Source organism: Zalophus californianus, chromosome 2 (genome assembly GCF_009762305.2).
Source record: "Zalophus californianus isolate mZalCal1 chromosome 2, mZalCal1.pri.v2, whole genome shotgun sequence".
NCBI classification, from domain to species: Eukaryota; Metazoa; Chordata; class Mammalia; order Carnivora; family Otariidae; genus Zalophus; species Zalophus californianus.
Window position 1 is genome coordinate 94551071 of NC_045596.1, and position 23027 is coordinate 94574097.

A 23027-nucleotide genomic window follows, 5' to 3' on the forward strand; every position below is an offset into this window, starting at 1 on the left:
ATTTTAATTGTATAGGAATGGAAATATTCATAGTAATATAGTGAGGGAAGCACCTGCCTACTGCAGGTGCTTCCAGGGGGAAGCAGCCTGGCTCTGTGAGACTGGACAGAGGGCAGAGGGGGGCACGTCGCTCCCAAAGTGTAAAATTTTTAATAATTTTACATCATATTTTGACATGATGGATATCAAGAAATGAAGGATGTGAAAAAATATTAAAAGGAGTAGACGGATGCCTGGGTGGCTCAGTCCATTAAGCGTCTGCCTTCTGCTCAGGTTGTGATCCGGGGATCCTGGGATCGAGTCCCGCATGGGGCTCCCTGCTTAATATTTGATTTGTTATTGTGATAATTTTGCTTTCCTTTGCATTTGGAAAATGACCGAGTTCTTCCCGTAGACAGGAGCAGGAAATACCATAGAGATAGGCTGGGGATTTGGACCTGTCCTGATGGTCAGAAGCATGGGGAGCACTCTGCAGGCACCAGACACCCGCACTCCGTGCTTGCTGCGCCATCTAGTGGAGCATCTTGTGGCACGTGTGTCAACCAGTTGAGTAGAAAGGACTGAATGCACTCTTTTAACTGATAGGGTATGTGAAATGAAGTGTTACCAGTCCATGTATGCACAAATCCCCATAACCTACATGAGGAGTGGTACTGCCAGGAAATGGCAGTTGATGTGTTCAAAAAGAAGAGTCGGGTTTGTCCGTTGTCTACTTCTGCAAATGCAGTTACCTGTAACCATAAAACTGTATTTTTGAGCTCACTCAACATATTGCAGAGCAGATAGTAGTAGAATGATTGATGACAAGTTCATATTAAGTTTCCTTGGTGTTCATAAATTTCACAAACTTGGCAACAATAAAGGAAATGTTAAAGTAATTAAATTCACTCATATAACACTGCAGTATTTACTACTTTGGGGCTGCAGTAATGTGTCCATGGATGTATTTAACAAAACTGTAACCAAAGCTCTTGTGATTTTTAAAACTTGACATAATACACTATTTTCTAACAACAAAAAAAAGAAGAGTCCTTAAAGAAGATGCTAAATACAGGAATAAGTAGTAAAATCCCCAGAATAAAAATTAATGAGAGAAATCTAACACTGCAAATATTAATGTGTTACAAGATTACAGGAAATAAAAGTCTTTGGCCCAGGCACAGGAATAACCAGATATATAGATCCATGGAACAGAATACAATTCAGAAATCCACTGAGAGGGCAGAATTTACATTAGTAAGAACAAGAGGAAATATTCAATAGTGTTGAAAAGACTGGCTATCCATTGAGTTAAAAATCTCCAAAAAGAGATTCTGGATGATGAAGGATTAAAAATTCAAGAAATGAGGGGCACATGCACCCCAATGTTTATAGTAGCAATGTCCACAATAGCCAAACTATGGAGAGAGCATAGATGTCCATCAACAGATGAATGGATAAAGAAGATGTGGTGTATATGTGTGTGTGTGTGTGTGTGTGTATATATACACAATGGAATATTATGCAGCCATCAAAAAATTGAAATCTTGCCATTTGCAATGATGTGGATGGAACTAGAGGGTATTATGCTAAACGAGGTAAGTCAGTCAGAGAAAGACAAGTATCATACGATCTCACTGATACGAGGAATTCTTTTTTTTTTTAAAGATTTTATTTATTTATTTGAGAGAGAGAGAGAGAGAATGAGAGAGAAAGCACATGAGATGGGGGGAGGGTCAGAGGGAGAAGCAGACTCCCTGCCGAGCAGGGAGCCCGATGCGGGACTCGATCCGGGGACTCCAGAATCATGACCTGAGCCGAAGGCAGTTGCTTAACCAACTGAGCCACCCAGGCGCCCCTGATACGAGGAATTCTTTTTTTTTTTTTTTAATTTTTTTTTTCGATTTTATTTATTTGAGAGAGAGAGACAGAGATAGTGAGAGAGCACAAGTGGGGAGGAGAGGAAGAAGCAGGCTCCCCACAGAGCAGGGAGCCCGATGCGGGACTCGATCCCAGAACCCCGGGACCATGACCTGAGCCGAAGGCAGACGCTTAACCGACTGAGCCACCCAGGCGCCCTGATACGAGGAATTCTTAATCTCAGGAAATAAACTGAAGGTTGCTGGAGTGGTGGGGGATGGGAAGGATGGGGTGGCTGGGTGATGGACATTGGGGAGGGTATGTGCTATGGTGAGCGCTGTGAATTATGTAAGACTGATGAATCACAGACCTGTACCTCTGAAACAAATAATGCATTATATGTTAGTAAAAAAAAATAAAACCAGTGTTGCAACAACCCCCCCCCCCCAAATTCAAGAAATGAAACTATAAAATTACTAAAGAAAACTATGGGTATTTAAAAGATAATCTTTTTTTTACTTTAAATTTTTTATTGTTATGTTAATCACCATACATTACCTCATTAGTTTTTTTTTTTTTTAAGATTTTATTTATTTATTTGAGAGAGAGAGAGAGAAACAGCATGAGAGGGGAGAGGGTCAGAGGGAGAAGCAGGCTCCCCACTGAGCTGGGAGCTCGATGTGGGACTCGATCCCAGGACTCCGGGATCATGACCTGAGCCGAAGGCAGTCGCTTAACCAACTGAGCCACCCAGGCGCCCCCTCATTAGTTTTTGATGTAGTGTTCCATGATTCATTGTTTGTGCATAACACCCAGTGCTCCAAGCAGAACGTGCCCTCTTTAATACCCATCACCAGGTTAACCCATCTCCCCACTCCCCTCCCCTCTAGAACCCTCAGTTTGTTTTTCAGAGTCCATAGTCTCTCATGGTTCGTCTCCCCCTCCGAATTACTCCCCTTCATTCTTCCCCTCTTGCTATCTTCTTCTTTTTTTCTTCTTAACATATATTGCATTATTTGTTTCTGAGGTACAGATCTGTGATTCAACAGTCTTGCACAATTCACAGCGCTCACCATAGCACATACCCTCCCCAATGTCTATCACCCAGCCACCCCGTCCCTCCCACCCCCTACCACTCCATCAACCCTCAGTTTGTTTCCTGAGATTAAGACTTCCTCATGTCAGTGAGGTCATATGATACATGTCTTTCTCTGATTGACTTATTTCACTCAACATAACACCCTCCAGTTCCATCCACGCCATTGCAAATGGCAAGATCTCATTCTTTTTGATGGCTGCATAATATTCCACTGTGTATATATACCACCTCTTCTTTATCCATTCATCTGTCAATGGACATCTTGGCTCTTTCCACAGTTTGGCTATTGTGGACATTGCTACTATAAACATTGGGGTGCACGTGCCCCTTCGGATCCCTACATTTGTATCTTTGGGGTAAATACCCAGTAGTGCAATTGCTGGATCGTATGGTAGCTCTATTTTCAACTGTTTGAGGAACCTCCATACTGTTTCCCAGAGTGGTTTCACCAGCTTGCATTCCCACCAACAGTGTAGGAGGGTTCCCCTTTCTCCGCATCCCCGCCAACATCTGTCGTTTCCTGACTTGTTAATTTTAGCCATTCTGACTGGTGTGAGGTGGTATCTCATTGAGGTTTTGATGTGGATTTCCCTGATGCGGAGCGATGTTGAGCACTTTTTCGTGTGTCTGTTGGCCATTTGGATGTCTTCTTTGGAAAAATGTCTGTTCATGTCTTCTGCCCATTTCTTGATTGGATCATTTGTTCTTTGGGTGTTGAGTTTGAGAAGTTCTTTATAGATTTTGGATACTAGCCCTTTATCTGATATGTCATTTGCAAATATCTTCTCCCATTCTGTCGGTTGTCTTTTTGGTTTTGTGGACTGTTTCTTTTGCTGTGCAAAAGCTTTTTATCTTGATGAAATCCCAATAGTTCCTTTTTGCCCTTGCTTCCCTTGCCTTTGGCGATGTTTCTAGGAAGAAGTTGCTGCGGCTGAGGTCGAAGAGGTTGCTGCCTGTGTTCTCCTTTAGGATTTGGATGGACTCCTGTCTCACATTTAGGTCTTTCAACCATTTTGAGTCTATTTTTGTGTGTGGCATAAGGAAATGGTCCAGTTTCATTCTTCTGCATGTGGCTGTCCAATTTTCCCAATACCATTTGTTGAAGAGACTGTCTTTTTTCCTTTGGACAGTCTTTCCTGCTTTGTTAAAGCTTAGTTGACCATAGAGTTGAGGGTCCATTACTAGGCTCTCGATTCTGTTCCATTGATCTGTGTGTCTGTTTTTGTGCCAGTACCATACTGTTTTGATGATGACAGCTTTGTAATAGAGCTGGAAGCCTGGAGTTGTGATGATGCCGGCTTTGCTTTTCTTTTTCAACATTCCTCTGGCTATTCGGGGTCTTTTCTGGTTCCGTACAAATTTTAGGATTATTTGTTCCATTTCTTTGAAAAAAGTGGATGGTATTTTGATGGGGATTGCATTGAATGTGTAGATTGCTCTAGGTAGCATTGACATCTTCACAATGTTTGTTCTTCCAATCCATGAGCGTGGAAAGTTTTTCCATTTCTTTGTGTCTTCCTCAATTTCTTTCATGAGTATAGTTTTCTGAGTACAGTTCCTTTGCCTCTTTGGTTAGATTTATTCCTAGGTATCTTATGGTTTTGGGTGCAGTTGTAAATGGGATCGACTCCTTAATTTGTCTCTCTTCTGTCTTGTTGTTGGTGTATAGGAATTTAAAAGATAATCTTAATGTGGGAAAAGTGCTAACAAAGTCAGTAGACCAAGAAGCCATTTAGGAAAAGACATTTTATCTTTATGGCAAAACAAAAAAGTTGACAGAAAATTATAAAACAGTAATACTTAAGGGTAAATGCTGTATTCAGTTTTTTTTTTTTTAAGTTAAAATGGATTAAATTATATGTTGACACCATCTAACAGAGGAATGTAGAGACTACAGAGAATAAGAGATGAAAACAGTTTGAATTTGTGTTTCTCTGGCTAGCATGTGAAACTAAGTGTCTTTCCATGTGAATGCCACTTGCTTTCCTTCTGTGAAATGGGTGTTTCCTGAAGTATTTTGTGGAAATTTTTTTCTCGTTGTTTTGTCTATCAATCTTTTATTATGTATATTGAAAATATTTCTGCACCTATTTATTACTATTATTATTGTTATTTTGCTTTTTTATTTTTTAAAAAAGATTTTATTTATTTATTTGTCAGAGAGAAAGAGAGCACACAAGCAGGGGAAGGGGCGGCAGAGGGAGAAGCAGACTCCCCGCTGAGCAGGAAGCCCTGTGTGGAACTTGATCCTAGGACCCTGGGATCATGACCTGAGCTGAAGGCAGATGCTTAACTTACTGAGCCACCCAGGTGCCCCCTCAGTGTTTTCTTTATGACTTCTGGGATTTGTGACTGGCCCAGGAAGGCCTTCCACACCCAGAAACAATAAAGGTACTGTTTTTTCAAGTATTTCATATATTTTAATTCATTTTGACTTTTTACTCCTTCTGTAATTTATATTAGTAGAAGGATCTAACCTCATTTTTTCTAAATCCGTGGTTGGTGACTCTTCTCCCCCCTGATGGAAATGCTTGGTTCCTGTGTAGGCAGGGGTCTGGCTCTGCTGCCCCCTTCATTGCTGTCTCTTCTCCTAAAACTGAACATTTCATAGAGATGGCTCTAGATTCTAGAGTGCATTCTGATTATCTAGAAGGAGAACTCTCTTTCCCTGTTCTTTTTCAAAAATCTTCTTGGCCTTTCTTGTACACTTTCTTTTCCAGATGAATTTTAGACTCTGCTCTAGTTCTGTAGCAGTCCTCTCAGAATGTAGGCGGGGAATGCATTGAACTTTTATTAAAAATTTTTATTTTATAAATATTATATTTTATAAAAAATTTTTTAAATAAAAATTTTACTAAAAAATTTACTATAAAAATAAAAATTTTACTAAAAAAATAGCATCTACAGAACATTGATGTTTCTTTCCTGGCACATGTTACATCTCCACTTCCTCAGTTTTTCTTTTTTGTCCTTCAGTAAATTTTTCTTTATGTACATCTTGTGTATTTTGTTAGGCTTACTCTACTCTTAGATAAAGACTCTTAGTTTTTGTTGATATTGTAAATGAGGTTTTTTTTTTACTCTATATTTTTACCTGGTATTTGTCAGGGGGCCAGCGACATTCTAAAGTACCTTTATTTAAAGTATTTTATTTATTTATTTGACAGAGAGAGAAAGATCACAAGTAGGCAGAGTGGCAGGCAGTTGGAGAGGGAGAAGCAGGCTCCCTGCTGAGCAGGGAGCCGGATGTGGGGCTCGATCCCAGGACCCCAGGATCATGACCTGAGCCGAAGGCAGCCGCTTAACCGACTGAGCCACCGAGGCACCCCCTAAAGTACCTTTATCTTTGACAGTGTTAAATATCCAGAATTGTTTTTTTTTATATTGAACACATTTATTATGAAGGTTATTATTATTTTTTTGAAGAGTTGTTATTAAATCAATTTGCACTTTATAATTGCGGGGTCTTAAATTCCAGAAAATACTGCATATGTATATAGAGGCAAGATGCCCCCTGGGGCCTCTCAGCCCTTTGGAGAGCCAGGCATACTTTTCATGAAGTTCTGGTTCCCAAGTCTTCACCGTGATTCAGCACGTTCAGGATCCCTTCAGCCTTTGCCTGCTGCAGCTTGTCCTGCTGCCTGGCACGCTTGTCAGCCAAACCCAAAACCCAGCCCCTTCTGTGTTCCCATAAAACATAAGCCACACCAAACGTTTTGTGAATTTAAGGTGAAGATGAGAGCTTATGAGGGAGCTCTCATGGGTTACGTCCAGGAGCCCAGCGTCAGGCTCACTGTTCCTTCTCTGACCTTTCACGTCCCCGCTCCCTCCAGCCCAGGGAAGAGCAGTTTGGAAATCACCTTGAGGCCTCATTCTAAGCCAATTGGAGTATTATCTTCTAAAAATGCTGAGCGCTTTTCCTGAAGGGAACTATAATGACTAACATTTTCTCTACTCCCTTTCTTATCAATGAAGGCTAGATGGTTGAATATATTCTTGTAAATGGCAAAAATCTAGGAAAATAGCTTAATGGATTTCATTTTATGCCATGCAGAACAAAGAACAAACAACTGAAGTATTTATTGCATAGAGTCATTTGAAACTCAAAGACCTTTTAAGTCCTTGGGAAACAAAATTTAAATAACATTATTATTGTAAGGCTTAGTATATGTGAATGTCAGCTTTTTTTAAAAATGGCGTTGACCCTGAAATTTTAATCTTTAGAGAACTGGGTAGTAGGTGATAAATTACTTGAAGACAAACCATAGGGATAAAATGTAGTATTGGAGTCATTCTACTGTGCAGCATTCATATTTGTTTTAAGTACATTCGGCTTAGGACTGTATCTAAAATGAAAAATTTTAAATCAGTTTGTTCTTGTTTCTTACTTTGAATCCACAGATAATACTGTTATATTTTCAGTACATGTGATATTCTTGGTAAATGTAGTAGGATGTAAATTGAAAGCTGTATCAATAATCACAGCCTATTTTACCCACTCAGTAGCTAGAAGGGTGTACCTCCTTCCATCATCATCCCAGTCATCTAGAGACACTACCCACTAATTCATTTTGGGCACAAATAAAATGTGGCCCCCTCTTCCCTGCTAAGAATGAGTACAATAGAGTTGTTAATACAGATCTCATTAAGTGATAAAAGAAAAGGGGGAAAAGCAAAGGAAAGGAAGACGTGGCGGGGCGGGGGGCTAATGTTCCATATAAATACTTGGTGTTGAGCTGGGTGGTGATGTCATTGTGACAATTCTTCTTACTGTGCAGTGATCACCCCACTCCCCCTTCAATAAATCAGGGTATGTCAGAAAGGGGTGTGAAATGCAAAGAACATGGGTGACACCGTAGTAACTCATTCATCCTGAATGAGAGACCTGCAGGGTCCGTGAGACCTAACTGTGACAGCTCACTCTGCACATCATGAATACAGAGTGGTCTGTCCCCTGTTTTCATGCCTGTATCATGGCAAAGGTGTTGTCAACAGCACGTTTGTGTTCCTTACAGTGGAATTACATGTTCCTCAAAGTGCTGTGGCTCTGTTAGTTTTCATACGGGAAACTGAAGCTCAGTGTCTTTGACAAAGACTTACTCAAGGGGTTAACGTACCATAAAAGCAAGTTTGTGCCTACAGAATAAAATAAAGCAAGGATAGTATCCCTTAAAACTTACTGTTTTCATTTTCTGTATAAATCAACCATACTGGCAAAAATTTGTCCATGTGTCTTTCCTCCAAAATGAGTGATTCCTGCAGTGTTAGAGTTGTCCCTACTTAACCTCGGATCTGCACGAGTTACATGAGCATCTGTTGGCTGTCTAAGGAGAGGTTTGGGAATTTAGTATTTTCCCGCACCATGAGGGAGAGCAACCATTCAGAGATTTCTAGAAGCCCTGGATGCCTCACTATAGAGCATGTATGACTTGTGTTCTCTGTGAGTTGGAGAAATATTTAGGGAAATAGTAAAACTCATTAGGCTTATGGATCTGTGGCACTATTAGCTAACTCCTTCTCTGTCTTATCATACAACACGGGATGACTCTTCACCAGATGAAAATTACCAAGCTTAGACCAAGATAAAGTCAGCCCACTCCTAAAAACAAAAATCTTCCTGGGTGGGGGTGAGGGTGGTAGTTAATGTTTTTGTTTTATGTCCAATCCACATCTTTCACTTGTATCCTCATACAAAAATCTTTTTAAAGATTTTATTTATTTATGGGAGAGAGAGAGAGAGCACAAGCAGGAGTGGGGCAGCAGGCAGACAGAGAGGGACAAGCAGACTCCCCGCTGAGCAAGGAGTCTGATCCCGGACTCGATCCCAGGACCCTGAGATCTTGACCTGAGCCGAAGGCAGACGCTTCACGCACCGAGCCACCCAGCGCCCTCCTCATACAAATTTATTACTGATTGTGTTTTAAACATCAGTTTCAATTTTTTGACTGAGATCTTAGGCCATTAGCTACAGATTTTTTGTTATTGTTATTTGTTGGTCTTACTAAATTAGCCATCCACCCTCCTTATTTCAGTTAGTGTTGTCAGATGAAATATTTTAAACAAAAGCAGTTATTATGTCCTTTACTTCCTAATGGTTTAAGAAAATTACCTGAAGTCTTTTTAAAGACTTTGTGGAAGCTGATTATGAACTATATTGGTCTTTCATAAAATTAACTGCTACATTTTGATTTGTAGGATCTCCAAAGGTGGGTAAATGGTGCTAATGAACATGGCTTTGTCCTGGTATCTTTCGGAGCTGGTGTCAAGTATCTGTCAGAAGACATTGCTAACAAACTGGCTGGAGCTCTGGGGAGATTGCCCCAAAAAGTGATTTGGAGGTAAGGTAATAATGTCGATTTTCTTCACTGTTGATTTTCAGTATCTCCTTGTTTATCCTGCAGGTTCCCGTCAAGCACAGCACACTGGCTCCCTGGCAAGATTAGCAGGATGCCTCTGACTTTTCATTTTGTTTCTTAGTGTGTTGAAATCTAGGGACTAATTTCTAAGACTCTGTGATGGATAAAGAAAGAGATATCAAGTCTATAGCCAGAAGGAAAATATGATGCAGAATGATTTATCTCCTTATCCTTTTATGTTACCCTCAGTTTTACCTATTTCTCCTTCTGTTAGTTATTGTCATTTTAAAAAATTGTTGTAATTACATGCATTTCTAGATACCTTCTATATACCTTCAAATCAGTGTTGGAATGAGGTAAAGAATGATGCATGAATGACTAAACAGGTAAAATATTTCATGGAACCTTTTGCCCTTTATAAATGCTTTCTATTTCGTTTATCCAAGAGACCAGGTTTTTAAAAACACAATAACCTGCCAGTTAATGCTGGTTAAAACAGATCCATAGATTACGCCCAGCTTCCTTTGGAAGGCCCTGCCAAGAAGTGTCTGTCTCTGGACTTGCCAACCCAGCATGTAAACATCAGACCTGAACGCTGTTGCCGTTGGGCTCCAGGAATACTGCCGTGAACAACATCGGCCCTGAAGGCTCAGGCCATTACAAGTAGGGTCTGAGTAACATGGGTTTTTCCTTTATAACAGCTGTGTAAAGATTAGCTCCCACTTTTCCTGGCTGAGCTATGAAATGGATACATACTTTATCCCCATTGTTTAAGACATTTTCCTTTGGATGCCAGTCCGATTGCATTTCCTCTATTAGGCTTAACCCAGAAAGCAGCCTTCTGCTTTATTTAAGGCAGTTTGTGTCTGCTCAGTTCAGACTCTTGCCACTCCCTCAGTCCTTAAGCATGTTCATGGTTTATCTTGCAAAGATCAAGGCAAGAAACCGCTTAGTGATATCCTTCGCCCCACAGAACTCCTGTCTCTGGGGCCAAGCTAGAGAAGAGTACTTTCTGCTTTCTTTCGATTGCTCACACCTTCCCTCAGGGTCCAGGTGTCAGAGACTGGAGCTATCCATCCACTGCCCAGTGTGACTCTCCCTGCTTCGCATTTTTCCTTCTGGGTTCTCTGGAGAGTGACTTTCTAGCAAAGAAAGTCACCCCCATCTCTGTAATTGGGTGAGAACTGAAGGAAAATAGATCTCAATATAAGCCAAGTGTCTTTTTTGTTTATTTATTTATTTTTTTTACAAGAGAACAGATCTACACCTTTATTTATTTACTTTTCATTGAATTTAAATCCTTGAGGGGCACAGCATCACACGGATTCTGTGGCCAGTGGCTTTAGCAGGAAGGTTGCTTCGGAATTTGGCACGAACCATTACACCGTTTCCATGAGCACGAGTTATTTTCCCCAGATTCCTCTGGTTTTGTTTGGTTTGCCACCAGGAGTCGCTGTGTTGTTCTTTGCTTTGTACACAAAAGCACATCTCTTGCCTAGATAGAATTCATAGCATAAACACCTTCGATTTTAAGAGCTGTGTGCTTCCTCTGGTTCTGGAAACCCTGCTCATCGCCAGCAAAAATGGCTTTGGACCACAGCCTTCCAGACATTATTTGGCATTATAGGAGTCCTATTCCCAGCAGGCAGCCACTGGGTCCAAGATGGCGGAAAAAGACAAGCCAAGTGTTTTTTTGTGTTTTTTGTTTTGTTTTGTTTTGTTTTTAGATGTCTCTCAATCAGTGAAAATGTGAAAAAGAAAATCACAATTTTGTTGTTACTAAAGCATGGTTTCCTTCTTAAGATATCAACAAAAGATCATTCAACGTTTATTTTAAATTTAATAATTTAACCAGAGTCCGTACCAGGAGTAAAATTCGATTTTTGATAGATTCATTGTCTGATGTACATTTTAGGTTTTCTGGAACCAAACCAAAGAATCTAGGAAACAACACGAAGCTCATAGAATGGTTACCACAAAATGACCTGCTTGGTAAGTCAGCGACATGTAGGTACTTACTTGGCTTTTAGATCTTAATTGTGTAAATGTGATTTTTGCACTTGAATGTCTTCTGTAATAATGTGTGTAGTTTATGAGAGAGTCATTATGTCATCCAGTATCTCAGATTTCAAACCAACAAGTTGGATCTTTATTTACTGGAAAATAATTTGTCAAGTATAATCATTTGGGTCTATAAAATTTTTAGACCAGTCACTAATTTTAATTTTCTGGAAAATATACTTAATAAGCTGTGTAAACTAGCAGTGAATAAAGTTATACCTATTAGACTAAGCAGCTAAAGATAGTAAAATTAAAACAGTGAAAATGTAGATTTGTGTTAGAGTTTTATTACAGATGTATCTGAGAACTCAGAAAAATTCAAAGTTATTCATTTGTTTGAAACCAAAGAGAAGCAGAAGGCCAAGGAAACAGTCAATTTGTCTTATCTTTATTTGGTTCGTCTGTTTAGATTTCCCCTTAAATCACCACACATTTGTGAAACATTTTATTAAATAAACTCATGATTTAGTTATTTATTGGGATTCTGATCCTCAGATAAAAACTAAAATAACAATTATATGCATTTCTTTTAAGATATTTGAAATAAGTAATTTAACTCTATGTTAAATAAGCATAGTTAGTAAAACTGTAATTTCATTAAATATCTAGGAAAACATGATGCCATATTATCCTTTAAGATATTAAGGAAATAATAAAAATGTTATTGAGTTTTGGTAATGTTGACCATCATCTGTTCAATAATACTAAAATCTAACAGATTATGTAAGTTGTCTTTAAACAATACTCTTAAAAATAGGCTTTTGAAAAGTATTTTTTAGAAGCTACAGTGACCCGTCCTAAAAACCAGCAAATTGAATTTTGTAACTGAAAAACAGTGAGGTATGTAAGTGGCTCTAAAATAATATTCTTAAAAATAGGCTTTTGAAAAGTATTTTTTAGAAGCTATAAAATGACCCATCCTAAAAAACAGCAAATTGAATGTTATAACTAAGAAACTGAGGAATTTTTTTATATATATATAATTCCTTTTCATCTAGTTCATTATATATATTATTCTATAAATTACAAAATTGAAGAAGAAACAGGGCAATTTACTTTTCTTAATACTTGTATTTCATTTTCTTTTTTTTTTTATGTCTTTACTAGTATGACTTCAGATTCAGTAGAAGGTAGAAAGAAGCAGGAAATTTAAATAAGATAATTGCCTGTCAACTCTTTCAGTGCCACAGTGTGATTCCGCTATCGGAGAACATCTGAACTGTTCTCATGGTTTTTTTCTGAGAGGCTGTACAGCAGCAAGGTGTAGCTACTCAGTGGTCCGCACCCCCTGGTCCTCCTCAAATTCATAGCTCTTCCGGGTTCCTCAGAATCTCAGTTCTCTGCCTTTGCCGAGATTAGTGTCCTTCTTATCACCAGGTATGACTTTGCGGGTCCTCTGTTGGCTGTTAACCATGATCAGAAGATTCCTCCAGGATGAGAAGTAGGAACTGGACCACTCTCTTTCCCCTCCTTTCCTTCCATACTCCCCCCCGCCCTCCACCCACCAGCACTGTCTCATTTGTCACTGCCAGGCTTGGTAGTAAGGTTTTGTTCAAAGAAAAGGTTTTGCTACTAAAAAGAAAGTTTGAACTGCACTGAGAGGGCAGATCCATTAGGTGGGCTGAGTTGAGAAGCCACTTGTAGGCAAAGGTGACACTGAGTGACTAACCCCGCTAGATGGGGGGTAAAGAGGATCCTGGTGCCCAGTTGAGACCGAGGTTCAACACCCGGAAGTCCGTTTTGTACCTGGTGTATGAATATTTAAAAGGTTTGTTTCTGTGAGCTGTAGTTCCTTTCTGGCCATGGCACACACTTCTCAAGTGCAGTGTTTCTTTGTTTTATACTTCTTATACAAGGCTTTCGGTCCCTTTCTGAAATATAGGCTGCTCAGGAGGAGATCTGGGTTTTGAAATACCTCATTAATTTTGATAAATTATCTTCTTTTATCCCCATGACAACTAGATGTTACATGATGTTCCATTGCTTACAACTGATTTTTATAAGTGTCAGTCCCTACTTGTTTATATACCCAAACTGAAATTGGACCCTAAAATTGTGAAGCATAGAAGCTGACATGACTTGAATGTTGTAAATACTTTGTACTGTACAGTGTTCCTCCTTGAATAAGCACATAAACTTTTCATGGATTTCAGGAGTCCGGCCCCACATCTCAACATTTTTTTTTTTTTTTTTTTTTACAAAATGCATTCTACTTATTAATATAGGTAAATGCCAGGGCACCTGGGTGGCTCAGTAGGTTAAGCGTCTGCCTTCGGCTCAGGTCATGATCTCGGGGTCCTGAGATTGAGCCCCACATCGGGCTCCCTGCTCAGCAGGAAGCCTGCTTCTCCCTCTCCCACTCCCCCTGCTTGTATTCCTCTCTCGCTGTCTCTCTCTCTCTCTGTCAATTAAATAAATAAAATCTTTTAAAAAAAATAAAATATATATAGAGAGATAAATGCTTGCATATCCAGAAATGGATGTCTACTTTTATTTTTTAAAAAGATTTTTATTTATTTATTTGACAGAGAGAGAGAGAGAGCACAAGCAGGGGAAGCTGCAGGCAGAGGGAGAGGGAGAAGCAGGCTTACTGCTGAACAAGGAGCCCGATGTGGGGCTTGATCCCAAGACCCTGGAATCATGACCTGAGCTAAAGGCAGATGCTTAACCCACTGAGCCACCCAGGCGCCCCGGATGTCTACTTTTAGTAGAATGTGGTTGCACCCTGGTATTTTTGGCATTTCTTGCTTTTGTTGACTTCCTATTTATTATTGGCCATTTAAATAGATGGGGCTAGTCAGTTGATACTTGCATTTGAGGGAAAGTTGTAATACACTCCCTAAAGCTGTAAATTTCAGTGATTTGAAAATGGCTCTTAACTAATATATACAAATCAGTTCATTATGTATATAATAAGCATTTTAATTGATGTAGAGCAGGAATCAGTGAAATCATGCCTTTAAAAATCCTGTATCTAAAATGTGTATTTATTATAGTGTTGACTTTTAAGAGATTTCTGGAAAATCTCTTTTTCGAGTAATTCACAGTACTGTTAAGTTGTTTTCTTTTTTAATCCTTCTTTAGGGCATTCAAATATTAAAGCCTTCCTGAGCCATGGTGGTTTGAATAGTATTTTTGAAACTATGTATCACGGTGTACCTGTAGTGGGAATCCCACTCTTTGGAGACCACTATGATACTATGACTCGGGTCCAGGCAAAAGGCATGGGGATATTGCTAGAATGGAAGACAGTTACTGAAGGAGAGCTATATGAAGCACTGGTGAAAGTTATCAATAATCCCAGGTAAGTTTTCAATTAATATGAAAGCAGATGAAATATATATATACCATAGCATATTGTCAATAAACTGATTATTACCAAGAAGTTGTCAATAAACCAAGTATAGAAATATCCTTTAGATTCCTGTGTCTAATGCCTTCTGCATGTCTTCTATAATTTGAAAAATAAAGATAGCAATCATATGGCCAGCCATGTATGACCTTGAATAATATTCTACCAGGATTTGCCAAATTGGAGAAATTCCAGTGGGAACAATTCATCGGGTGCCTAAAATGTGTGTGCTTTGTCTCATTTTAATACTCATAATATCTGTATATCGCTGTTTTCATTATTCACATTATAAAGATTAGGCACTTGATGGGGCGCCTGGGTGGCTCAGATGGTTAAGCGTCTGCCTTCGGCTCAGGTCATGATCCCAGGGTCCTGGGATTGAGTCCCGCATCGGGCTCCTGGCTCAACGGGGAGCCTGCTTCTCCCTCTCCCTCTGCCTCTGCCTCTCTCCCTGCTCATGCTCTCTCTCTCTCTCTCTCTCTCTGTATCTTTGTGTCTCAAATGAATAAATAAAATCTTTAAAAAAATAAAATAAAAAAATAAAATAAATAAAAATTAGGCCCTTGAAACTCAGAGAGCTTAAGTAATTTGCCCGTAGTTGCACAGCTATTAGAGGAGAAATTTGAACCAGGACTGTTTGATTCCAAAGCTGGTGCCCTTTGTAGTGACTGGTGCTGGGTTTCCCTAGGACAAGTATCACCGAAACACAGAGATTTATTTACTCAGGTGCATGACTAATCAGAATCTTTGATTTCTTGAGTTAACCCAGTTAACCACTGAGTCTCAAAGGGTCTAGAGAGCTGGCTTGTGTAGTTTTAAAACAACGCAGCAGTTTTTCCCATTTTTACATGATATTTAATTGATCTTGCATTTCATATGACAGTAGAATTTGGAGGACTGTACGCTTTTTCTGTTTATACCTGGGATATGGCTTAACACTGGACTGAGAAGCATTGCCATAGTCTTAAGAAACAACTACAAGAAGAAAAATTCTTTCATAGAAAATGATGCAGCTTTCATATAAAAGGCTGGATTCTCAAGGGCACTGGGGTTCATTATGCTGCCTTATGTGAGCTCAGAGGCAGCCTTCATGCGCTGACCTCTTAAAGGATCCAGTGTCTTGATCACAACTCTGTTCTGTAGCTCTTCTTTTAAAGTCGAGTGTTTTTCAAGATTTTCATGATTTCAAGATTTCATGATTTTCTGAAAAATGATACATATCTTACAGGCTTTTTAGGAAAAGTTTGTAAAATACAGCCTTAAAGTGGAGTATATGGGGGGGATGGTTGCACTGAGATTGGATTTGTTCTACAGAAAAAAGCGAAAGGCTGGATTATCCACATATAATCCCTTTGTCAGTGTTCTTTGAGATATAAACAAGGCCTAATCAGAGGCCACACTATAGTCATAGGTCACACAGCAATTAAATCCCGGTTGTGCAATCTTCAAGTATATGGAAGTACTCTGATTTCAGATTAACCATTTAAGAGGGTATTTTCATTATACACACACACACACACACACACACACAGACACACACACACACACGCATGTATATGTACTGCATATAATGTCATCTATGGATGGCTTCATAGTGGTGTATCTCAACTCCTTTTCCTCTGTTGAATAAGTAAAATAACCTCATACCTTCACTTAATGTTATTTTAAATCAGAGCAAAGTTAAATTTCATTGCTTAAAAAAGGTGTTGAGACAAAATCCTGCCTTTTTCCTCATCTTTTTCTTTTAGAATCTAATAAATATACTCCTCTTCCTGGTTGAGACTCATTGGCTAATAGTATTTAAAGGCATATTGAGAGAAGGAGTATGTGTGGGCAAGAGGTATGATATAGCAAAAAACCAAACCAAACCAGTAAAACTGGGGTGTAGAGTCAGAAACACTTGAATCTGAATCTCAACTTTGTAATCATAATCAGGTCACTTAGTCTCTCCGAGTTCCATTTTCCTCACTTGTTTAAAATTTATTTTATTGTTTTAACATAAGATACTATGTTTAAAGCACTTAACACAGTGCTTGGCACGTACTAGGTACTTAATAAAGAGTAGTTGCTTTTATTATTTTCCTCATTTTTATATTGAGAAAGTCATAATACTGAACCTTGTATTGACATGATCATCCTGTGTTCTGCCTCTCCACTCCATAGCTACCGTCAGAGGGCCCAGAAACTTTCAGAAATCCACAAGGATCAACCTGGTCACCCTGTCAATCGGACTGTCTATTGGATAGATTACATTCTTCGTCACAACGGAGCCCATCACCTACGTGCCGCTGTCCATCAAATCTCTTTCTGTCAGTATTTTTTACTGGATATTGCCTTTGTGCTTTTGCTTGGTGCTGCCTTGTTTTACTTCTTCTTGTCCTGGGTGACAAAATTTATCTACAGAAAAATCAAAAGTTTGTGGTCTAGAAATAAGCATAGCACAGTTAATGGACATTACCATAATGGAATCCTCAATGGAAAGTACAAAAGAAATGGCCATATTAAACATGAAAAGAAGGTGAAATGAGCCAACAGCCCACAGGATAGTAACAAATCTGTTCAGTCATTGAATTTTTATCACTATAATTTAGTCTAACAACTACTAAAAGTAAAATGTTGGTAAACAATTCTAACACTCCCTTATCTGATCTTACTAACAAAATTCTATGGAATTAAGATGGCTGTAAAAAGCACAAACCTAAAATGCAAAAACGTATTTTATTCGAATACTGATACAGAGAGTTTTGGCACTGAACCTTTTAGAAGCCTTAATTATTTAAATCAATTAAGTGACCATGTCAGACCTTAGTTTTTGATATGTGTGTTTCCCAGATAAGGAATGGTTTCTTTTCTCTTAAAAAGATTTGTTTGTTTGAGTGTATGTGTGTATGTATGTGTGTTTCCTAATTAAGAGAATTTTTAGCTGGCTGCTTGGCATATTTGTTGAAGGTGCAACACATTCAAGAATGAATTTGAAAGACAGGCTCCAAATGTTTCTTTTCTAGAATTTAATATATGTGAACTCAGAACACTTTACCATGAAAGAACACTTTTCCCTCAAAACTGAATGCAGCGGGAGAAAATGAAAAGATACATGGCACCGTTTTTATACTTTTTTGGGTTTTTTTGGTTTGTGTTAGTTTTTTTGTTTTGTTTTGCTTTATGTTTTTGTTTTCTTTTTCTTATAGGCTGTGGACACTTCTGGGGGAAAAATACATGCAATTAAGTAAATGTATAAATCGGTTGTCATATTTTACTTTTGTTCTCCCCCTACCAATAATTTGCTTCTGGAAGAATTTTATAGTTTTTCTTCTATTTCATTTTAATGAATAACATTGCATTAAATGCATAATTAAGACAAAGCCACAGAGCTCTGACTTTTGTTCAAATACTGAAGATTATTGCTTATGTGGCATCTTTAAACAGGGCCGTTATTTGAATGTTTTTGTAACTGATGGTTTTTTTATAATGTAATTTTTGAATGTTCAGGTGTTACATTTCCAAAGTTTTAACTTTAAAAAACATCTTCATCCTTTTTGTTGTCTGGGCCACACAATCCATATTACATAGGTGCCAACACTTCATTAAATGGGACATTTACAGTTCTCCATACTGGTACCTTCTTTGTCTGAGAGGTTTGAGATCTTGTTAACAGATCAGACTTCACCTGTTTTACAGAAGTGACAGAGAAATTGTATCTCTTGCTTGTGAAATGAGTTTCTACTTCCCTCTTCTCTTCTTCCCCCCCGCCCCCCACCTCAGTAGAGTTTCCCAGTCATTGTGGCTGACACGGAACAGTGACAGTGTTCACTTGAGAATAGGGATGCACGTCACGGACATCATAAAATCAGGACCTCCCGGCCGAACCATTCATTAGTTGGCAACTATGAGTTTATTCCATGTCATTCTGTTTACTTAGCATTTGCACTACACATGTTGAGTGTATGCTTTATTTATTCGTAGTTGGAGATCCCATGTCTGACAGCTGAGACTAGAAACATACGTTCACCTAATGACACTAACATGGGAAGAGTTGTGAAAATTCTAGAATGCTGTAAATCCTTGTCATACACTATGACATACAACTTCATTACACTCCCACCAGGAGCCACTCTCCTCTACTTAGAAATAATGTCACAAATCGTTTTCTAATGTACAATGCAGACAAATGTACTGCTCTCTGAATACTTGAAGAAATGGTATTTTACATATAAGCCTATTAGTTATACCTTTTCACAATCTTATCATTACGTTGCTGTTAAAAGGGAAAAAAGACACAGGCAATGAATGGTGGGATGGGAACAAGCTTAGAGTGTATGAATGAGTTGACTTTACTTTTTTGGAATTGGATGAAGTTGACGGTAGGCACTCACTGGATGATTAAGCATAAATTAATCTCCACTGTGATAAAAACTTAATAAACATGATTTAAAAATAGAGAAATGTTGTTGGAATAAAATTTTTATTCAGATTTTATTTCACAATATTATGTATATCCATTATAAACATTTTTCTAAGACATGTCTCCCAACTTTTATATGTGTATATGAGTGTAAAAACAAAATGTTATGTGGGAATTTTTTTATTATTATTAAACAGAGGGATTTACCTTATAAGTACATCAACATGGATCTTAAAATTATCCCACAATTAAGAATGTTAAGCGTAGGCATTTACTGATCATTGTTGTTTTTTTTTTTTTTTCCTAGTAAGCTTATTGTGAGCCAGTTTTGGTAAATAGAGTTATTTTAAATTTTCCACATTTGGGCTAGATTCTCTAATAAAGCAAAGTTTTCAAGAAGGTATTTATTCATTTTTTTTTAAAGAGCCTCTATAAATATTTTCATAGCTGGTCATCATCATATCAAATGCAAATGAGAATTAAGACATTGATCCATTTTTCCTTTAGAGCCATACCTTTTAATAACAGACATAGGGGCAGAATTTGGATGGCCAGGATTGAAGGGAGCTAATGTTTGGGTGAAAGCAATAGTTTATGATTGAACTTGAACGTTAGAGATCCTTCTTGAGACTATAGAAACTTTGTATTAAAATTTGAGCACAATCTCAGACTCGCGATACTACACTGATCATTTTCTGGTAAGGTCTTCTCCGGTGTTTATCAACGTAGGCTCGGGGATACTGTCCTCAAATAATCACCTCTGAAAGTTACCCAACCACATCTTTACCACCCACCCCTAGGCTGTGATATACAGCACCCCTCTCCAACTGGGCGAGAATCCACCATACTGGGTCCTCAGAGGACTGTTCTTCACAAAACCTACTCTGTGATCTGCTATCTGCCCCTGCCTGCCTCCTTCCCTGCTGGGGACTAGTAGTGGCGAGACACTCCAGAGTCAAGATGTAGGATCCTGGTTTTTATCCCCCACACATTTCCTGCTTCGGCCAAGACTATAAGAATATCTGTGCTCGAATGGTCTGATAGATTCTGATAACCTGCCTCGATGTCCTGCTTCTAGCTTTGTACCATAATTAGGCATATTAGACATTGTAATTAGATGTTATGGGGCAGAATACATGGACTGAAATTAAAATGAAAGAAGTTCACTTTATTGGGAGAACATTTTGTGGACTATGACTATTTATAAATGGTAAGCACCTTCTCTGAAGTACACAACTGTAGAGAATTAAAGAAAAAATATATTTATCCACTAGAATTTAAGAACTGCCACGTAGAGTGGCATTCTTCCGAAATTCAGTGGATGCCCATCACACAGCAGACAATATGCCAGATACCAGGGGAATTTATGAATGACAAAGTCTCTCTCTTTTTAAAAAGATTTTATTTATTTATTTGACACAGAGACAGAGACAGCGAGAGAGGGAACACAAGCAGGGGGAGTGGGAGCTGGAGAAGCAGGCTCCCGGCCCAGCAGGGAGCCCGATGCGGGGCTCGATCCTAGGACCCTGGGATCATGACCTGAGCCGAAGGCAGATGCTCAACAACTGAGCCACCCAGGCACCCCCAAAGTCAGTCAGTCTGTCAAGGAGCTCATGATCTGGTGGGATATACAGTCGCGTAAGTAATTATAATGTAAAGTGCTGACGGCTATAGCAGATACCCGTGCAAGGTGCTGTGGAAGCACTGAGTAGCCAAGAAGAACCGTCACAGTGAACCCCACACTCACTACTGACTTGCTTGGTGGTTGTTGGTAATACAACTCCTATGGCTTTACTCACTTAATCAGGAACACCCTCATCATTTTTTTTTTTTTTTTCCGAGACTTGTCTATTGAACCCAAGTGCTGGTTGTCTGAGGGTCCTGACATTGGAGGCTAACTCTAGCGGTTACTAATCTTTTAACTCTTGTATTTCTGATTTGGATATCTTATGAATACATGCTCACACACACCCTTGCTCTGTACTGGCCACTATACTAAATGTTTTAAACAGTGGGTGTGTGTAAAACATTTTAGCGTAATGGCCAGTGTGAAATGAGCACTCAAATCTGTGGTGGTTAGTCCTGAATAGACGAACCTCTGTCACAGTGTTGCACTTTCAGTTTTTGAAATTTGTTTGAAAAAATCATGTTTTATTTATTCATTCAGCAGCCTTTTCCCGAGTCTTCTATTCACCCCGGTGGTGTCTGAGGTGCTGGTGGAGCCCTCGTCTGTCACAGTTGTCCTGTCTTCTCTCTTCACAACCCAACTCCTACCAACGCCCAACATGCTACTAAAATTGAGTGACTCCACTGTGAAAAGAAAAGGTTTAAAAATGAGAGAACCAAAACAAGGCAACAAAACCATTTCAAGGAATAGTTAAGTGATCTGTTTTATTATTGAAAGTACAATTAATTCATTTTCATTTTTGCTTCTAAGTAATTCAGATGGTTTCTAAATATTGAATCACATTAGAGAATGCTTCTTTATAACTGGTATAATCAAAAAATTTTGAAATAGAAAAATTTTAAATCTTAACGTGACAAAGTTTAAGAACTATATAAATTCTGTTGGTGAAAATTCTCTAAAATACGCAGTAAGGGGCTTCTTATTCTTATTTCTGGAAGGGTAAGATTTTCAGCCAGCGTTGAAAATCTATGTTTCATGCAAATATGTTAGTGAAATTTTTAGAAGACAGCAAAAACATTTTTCTAACAAATTTTAGTTACAGGTACCTTAGGAATCCATGCAATTAAAATCTTCATAGTGTTACTTTTCTACAAATTCTGTATGATGTTTCAGGCTCCCTATCACTTGGGTGTTTGGGTTGTTAAGTTGGGTTTAGGGGAAGAATAGCATGGATGCTCTTATTTGTCAAAATATAGACACTGAAAGGCACACAATAATTATATAATTGACATTCTTTACTTTTGGGTAAGTAAGACATAAATTTAAGAAAGAATTCATATAGTCCACAACATTACTGAGAATATGCTTAGTTTGTGTAGTAAAACTAGATTTTTTTCAACAGAGCAATATGTAATCCCAGTGGACTGAAAAATTAGAATTACATGTAAAATTACGTTATTCAAATAAACCAATTATAATAGTGTAAGTCTATTCAAGTCTAACACCAATGTTAACTGTCTCAGATATTACAAAGCATTTTCATTTATTCACTAATAAAACCTGAAGTTCTCATTGAATTTTTTATGATTAAAAAAGTTTTATTGCTATGTTGGTTTCTATTAGTTTTAGTATTAAACTATTCTAGTTAGTTTTTACTCTCAGTAACTTATTCTTTACAGTAAGCAATCATTCCTTATTTACAAAGACAGAATTAGCTTGAATTCAATATAGCATCCACACTTTTAAAAGGTAATTTCTACTAAACCATGGATCCTTAGTCCTAATATTAAGGTCAAGTTTCCATTTAGGTCAGAAATAAGTAAAAGACAGTGTAACCAAGAATAATTTGCTATTGAGATCTTAGATACAAACAGATAATTTTGCTATTGAAGGATCTATTACTCTTACTTACCATAACACTGCATTGGAATGTCAAACAACTAAAAAGGAAAAAAATTTTTAAATGTATGCTAATTTTGCTTTTGTTACCCTTATGAAATTTTGGCTGAAGTCCGTGAGTATTACTTACTTTTAGGAGAAAATTGGAAGTTTTGAGTATAAATATTTTAGGTAAATTGCATGTAATGTTAAATTTCATGTTGATGATGATGTGTGGTATTATTATATTTCTGGGTGAGTGCATTTTGTTCACAAATCAAAGGAACTGACCAGTCTAGAAATGCCCAAGGCTATGATATCATGAAAATGGCCAATTCTGCTTCTGATCCTGATCCTGTCCTCTGGGTATAACAAGAAGTTCAACTTCTGAGTAAGTAGACGGTTCTAGAGTG

The 23027-nt window shown here is 38.2% G+C and overlaps 1 protein-coding gene across 5 annotated transcripts in view; it reads left to right on the forward strand.

Moving 5' to 3' along the window:
* Positions 1-22329, forward strand: part of UGT8 (UDP glycosyltransferase 8) — an 87224-nt gene extending 64895 nt beyond the window's left edge. For 2 of the 5 annotated variants that reach the window (XM_027598402.2, XM_027598403.1), the window contains exons 3-6: positions 9134-9276; positions 11210-11286; positions 14440-14659; positions 16871-17508. In XM_027598402.2, the coding sequence (XP_027454203.1) occupies positions 9134-9276; positions 11210-11286; positions 14440-14659; positions 16871-17234 (804 nt within the window). In that variant the 3' untranslated portion in view covers positions 17235-17508. Of the gene's footprint in view, positions 1-9133; positions 9277-11209; positions 11287-14439; positions 14660-16870; positions 17509-20531; positions 20570-21276 lie in introns of those variants that run through there. The other 3 variants (XM_027598404.2, XM_027598405.2, XM_027598406.2) reach the window with 3 other exon arrangements.
* Positions 22330-23027: the final 698 nt, after the last annotated feature.